The sequence below is a fragment of the Mesoplodon mirus genome (genome assembly GCF_964341445.2).
Source record: "Mesoplodon mirus genome assembly, contig: HAP1_SCAFFOLD_928, whole genome shotgun sequence".
NCBI lineage: Eukaryota > Metazoa > Chordata > Mammalia > Artiodactyla > Ziphiidae > Mesoplodon > Mesoplodon mirus.
Window position 1 is genome coordinate 22,523 of NW_028295117.1, and position 4,700 is coordinate 27,222.

General features: G+C 46.2%; 1 protein-coding gene across 1 annotated transcript; it reads left to right on the top strand.

Moving 5' to 3' along the window:
• Positions 1-560: 560 nt before the first annotated feature.
• LOC309797726 (protein phosphatase 1D-like) lies at positions 561-4,450 on the top strand. Its single transcript, XM_082646162.1, has one exon. The coding sequence runs from the start codon at positions 675-677 to the stop codon at positions 2,343-2,345; it is 1,671 nt and encodes a 556-aa protein (XP_082502288.1). The 5' UTR covers positions 561-674; the 3' UTR covers positions 2,346-4,450.
• Positions 4,451-4,700: the final 250 nt, after the last annotated feature.

Genomic DNA, 4,700 nt, shown 5'->3' on the forward strand with positions numbered 1-4,700 from the left:
GTCCAATATATGCTGTAACTACTGATTGCAGAAATCATTTCACTCACTCACTTGATCCAAGATTTATTAAGTATCTCCTATGTGCCATGAACTATATAAGGTGCCAGGGTGACAAAGATGACTAGAACATTATCCTCTGCCCACAAGGATCTCCAGGTGGGAGAGAGAAGGTGTGGAAGTGAATAATATGACCAGAGCTACCACAAAGGAATGAGCAGGCTGCTTGACACCTGCCTGAATAGGTGGGCTAAGGCTTCTGAGCCAGCTGACTGTTTGGGATGAGTAGCAGCTCTCTAAGTAGGCAACTCGGGAAGGGGAGGCGTTCTACTCAAAGGGAACGGGATGCTGTGCATGAGGCTGGGTCAGGGTCACTTTGCATTGGCCAAAACAAGTCTCATGGCCAAGCCTGACTTCAACAGAGTGTGAAGAGTAACCCTCCCGGGAGGCGCACTGCGAAGACGCAGCTGGTCGGCTCCTTTCCCCCTGGCGCTTCTGCCCAGCTCTGGCAGACAAGTCTCGACCTCGTGCGCGCCCCTCCCCCTCCCGGGACCGCTCCCTCCCCCTTCTCGACGTAGTCGAAGATAAACAATAGTTGGCCGGCGAGCGCAGAGTGTGCATCCCGCTGCCGCATTCGGCGGGCTGCGTGGGACCGGCGGGATCTCGGCCAGCCTGCCATGGCGGGGCTGTACTCCCTGGGAGTGAGCGTCTTCTCAGACCAGGGCGGGAGGAAGCACATGGAGGACGTTACTCAGATCGTGGTGGAGCCCGAGCCCACGGCTGAAGAAGAACCCTCGCCGCGGCGGTCTCTCTCTCAGCCGTTGCCTCCGCAGCGGTCACCGCTGGCTTTTCCTGGCGGCGAAATCTCGGGGAAAGGCCCGGCGGTGGCAGCCCGAGAGGCTTGCGACGCGCCGCCGGACGCCGGGGCCTCGCCGGCTCCCGGCTGCTGCTGTCGCCGTCGTTCCTCAGTGGCCTTTTTCGCCGTGTGCGACGGGCACGGCGGGCGGGAGGCGGCACAGTTTGCCCGGGAGCACTTGTGGGGTTTCATCAAGAAGCAGAAGGGCTTCACCTCTTCCGAGCCGGCGAAGGTGTGCGCTGCCATCCGCAAAGGCTTCCTCGCTTGTCATCTCGCCATGTGGAAGAAACTGGCAGAATGGCCAAAGACTATGAAAGGTCTTCCCAGCACGTCAGGGACAACTGCCAGTGTGGTCATCATACGGGGCCTGAAGATGTATGTAGCTCATGTGGGTGACTCAGGGGTGGTTCTTGGAATTCAGGATGACCCAAAGGATGATTTTGTCAGAGCGGTGGAGGTGACACAGGACCATAAGCCAGAACTTCCCAAGGAAAGAGAACGAATTGAAGCACTTGGGGGGAGCGTGATGAACAAGTCTGGGGTGAATCGTGTAGTTTGGAAACGACCTCGGCTCACTCACAGTGGACCTGTGAGAAGGAGCACAGTCATTGACCAGATTCCATTTCTGGCAGTAGCAAGAGCACTTGGTGATTTCTGGAGCTATGATTTCTTCAGTGGTGAGTTTGTGGTGTCACCTGAACCAGACACAAGTGTCCACACTCTTGATCCCCAGAAGCACAAGTATATTATCTTGGGGAGTGATGGTCTTTGGAATATGATTCCACCTCAAGATGCCATCTCAATGTGCCAGGACCAAGAGGAGATAAAATACCTGATGGGTGAGCATGGACAGTCTTGTGCCAAAATGCTTGTGAATCGAGCTCTAGGCCGCTGGAGGCAGCGTAGGCTTCGAGCGGATAATACTAGTGCCATAGTAATCTGCATCTCTCCAGGAGTGGGCACTCAGGGAGATTTCACCAATGGAGACGAGCTCTACCTGAACCTGACTGATAGCCCTTCCTATAATAGTCAAGAAACCTGCGTGATGACTCCTTCTCCATGTTCTACACCACCAGTCAAGTCACTGGAGGAGGACCCATGGCCAAGGCTGAACTCTAAGGACCACATACCTGCTCTTGTTCGTAGTAATGCCTTCTCAGAGAATTATTTAGAAGTCGCAGCTGAGATAGCTCGAGGGAATGTCCAGGCTGCAGTCATATCCTCAAAAGATCCAGAGCCACTTGAAGAAAATTGCACTAAAGCCCTGACTTTAAGGATACATGCTTCTTTGAATAATAGCCTGTCAGTTGGCCTTGTGCCTACCAATTCAACAAACACCATCATGGACCAAAAAAACTTAGAGATGTCGATCCCAGGTCAAATGAAAGCTCAAGAAGTTGAAAGAACCCCTCCAACAAACTTCAAAAGGACATTAGAAGAATCCAACTCTGGCCCTCTTGTGAAGAAGCATAGACGAAATGGTTTAAGTTGAAGCAGCGGTGCTCAGCCTGCAAGCCTCCCCACAAACTCACGGCGAAAGAACTCTGTTAAACTTACCATGTGATGCAGACTTAGGGGCCAGAAGAAAATGGGAAATCCTTTACTTCACCAGCACAGAAAAACTGTTTGTGTTTGCTGAAATATATCTGGAATTTTTTTTTTCCAGACTTCTAAGAGGGCTTTATGAATTTGGTGCCGAAGCTGAACTTTTTTTAAGGGGACAAAATAAAAATAGTATACAGTTTGACTTTTTGGAATTCAACAGTTTTATCCTGGCCTTGTACTTGCTTGTATTATACCTGTGAATTTTGTAGATGTTAGGGTATAAGTTGCTATAAAATGTGTGTAAATTTGTATCCTTCACACAAACTCAGTCTCTTACACTGATACACAGTAAATGTAACAACAGGGCTAAAGGTTTAAAAAAAGATCAAAAGAATCTATTCGATTTTAGAAATACATTTAAACTTTTAAAAATGCTTATTAAGACATTTGTATAAGTCACGTGTGATGAAAGCTACACAACTTTTTAAAGTAAATTATGAAGCAAACTGGAAAAGTGATGTATTTTCATAGTGACCTGTGTTCCACTTAATGTTTCTTAGAGACAACTAGTGTCTTTTAAAAATTATTCTTTATTTCTGATTTCATAATTCAGAACTAAATTTTTCATAGAAGCAGAAGTGTTGAGCCATGCAAAAGCAGCTGGGTTTTAGTCTCCTTGTCCTAATTAAAATACTATGCAGTATCTCTTATTTCTTTCAGTAGCATTTTTTCTAAACATTAATCATCAGATTTGCTCACCAAATCTTTGAAGTAGAAGGAGGTAGGTTTGCCTAAAAAGATGCCCTTCTCAATCATCCTGGACATTCAGTGGCATTAGTGGGTCTTAAAAGTAGTTATATCCTCTTCTAGTGTTTGCATAAAATATGTGAAGTTTTTCTTGCTATGTCAATAACAGATGGTGCTGCTAATTCCCAACATTTCTTAAATTATTTTATATATCCTATGGTTTTCATTGATTATATGGACATGTTTGTTCATCGAACAAAATCAGTGAACTGTTAAAAAAAAAAAAAAAAAAAGAATAACCCTCCCACAGAGAGAATAAGTGACTCTTTGGTGAATGACAATATGAGCTCATTGCCCATGTGAGCGGTCCTCCCCACAGACAGTAAACTCCAGGACTGTTTGATACAAGTCAACTTTTCCATTCGAAGATTGACCAGAGGGCTTCCCTGGTGGCGCAGTGGTTAAGAGTCCGCCTGCCGATGCAGGGGACACGGGTTCGTGCCCCGGTCCGGGAAGATCCCACATGCCGCAGAGCGGCTGGGCCCGTGAACCATGGCCGCTGAGCCTGTGCGTCCGGAGCCTGTGCTCCGCAACGGGAGAGGCCACGACAGTGAGAGGCCCGCGTACCGCAAAAAAAATAAAGATCGACCAGAATTCAGGAATTGAGGGGAACCTACAGAGTGTCTCTCACATTTGATGAGGCCAACCCACCAGGTACTGGCTTTATCAGTTTTCTCTTTGACCGAGAAGCCCTGTGATCTGGCCATGTTGTGTGTACTTTCCTTCTTTGTCCCATTCTTCAGAATAGGATAGTCAGAGAGAAGACCTGTCCATCTTTGGCTTTGTTTAATAGAGCTTCTATTACTACTGAGCTATTGCAACAAATACTGACATTCTCATCTGGTCCCTCAACAGTCACTCAGTATGCCCTCCTAGCTCCTCCAAACTCAGGGACATTAATAAAACCTTGCTCAAATCTCCTCTACTTGCTGCCTAAGAAACAGAAACTTTCTCAGAAAAGGCTTTGAGTCATCCCTCACGATCAATTCACATCCATCTACACAAGTCTTTAAGAATGAAGAAAAGTCCTTAAGAATTGAGGCAAAAGGTAGTATTATTTGTTCTCTTCTCTTTTGTATTCTTTTCAGGACAAGATCAGTCACAAGGATGGGGAATTAGAGAGTTGGATGTCTGTGCTCAAATCATCATATTAAGTTAAACATTTCTGAGTGGCATTTTAAAATATAAAATTTGAATTGGTCATACCATATCCCTATTGCCTACAAGTTGGTAGATGCAGTGGAATTTAGAAGGACGTAACCCACTTTCTAGCAATGTTAACAAATTTTGCGGTGTCAGTTCCCATTGTACTACAACACTCAGTAAAGAAAAAATAAACTTCTAATTTTGTTATAATTACACAGGCTTTTCTGAGGTATCAATATGCCTGGAGCAAAAGCTTTATTAAAGTCAAATCCAGCAACGCGGTGCTCTCAGGACATTGTTTCAGGTATTATCTCAATAACCCTCCACCTTATAGTGTCCATTTGAGGGC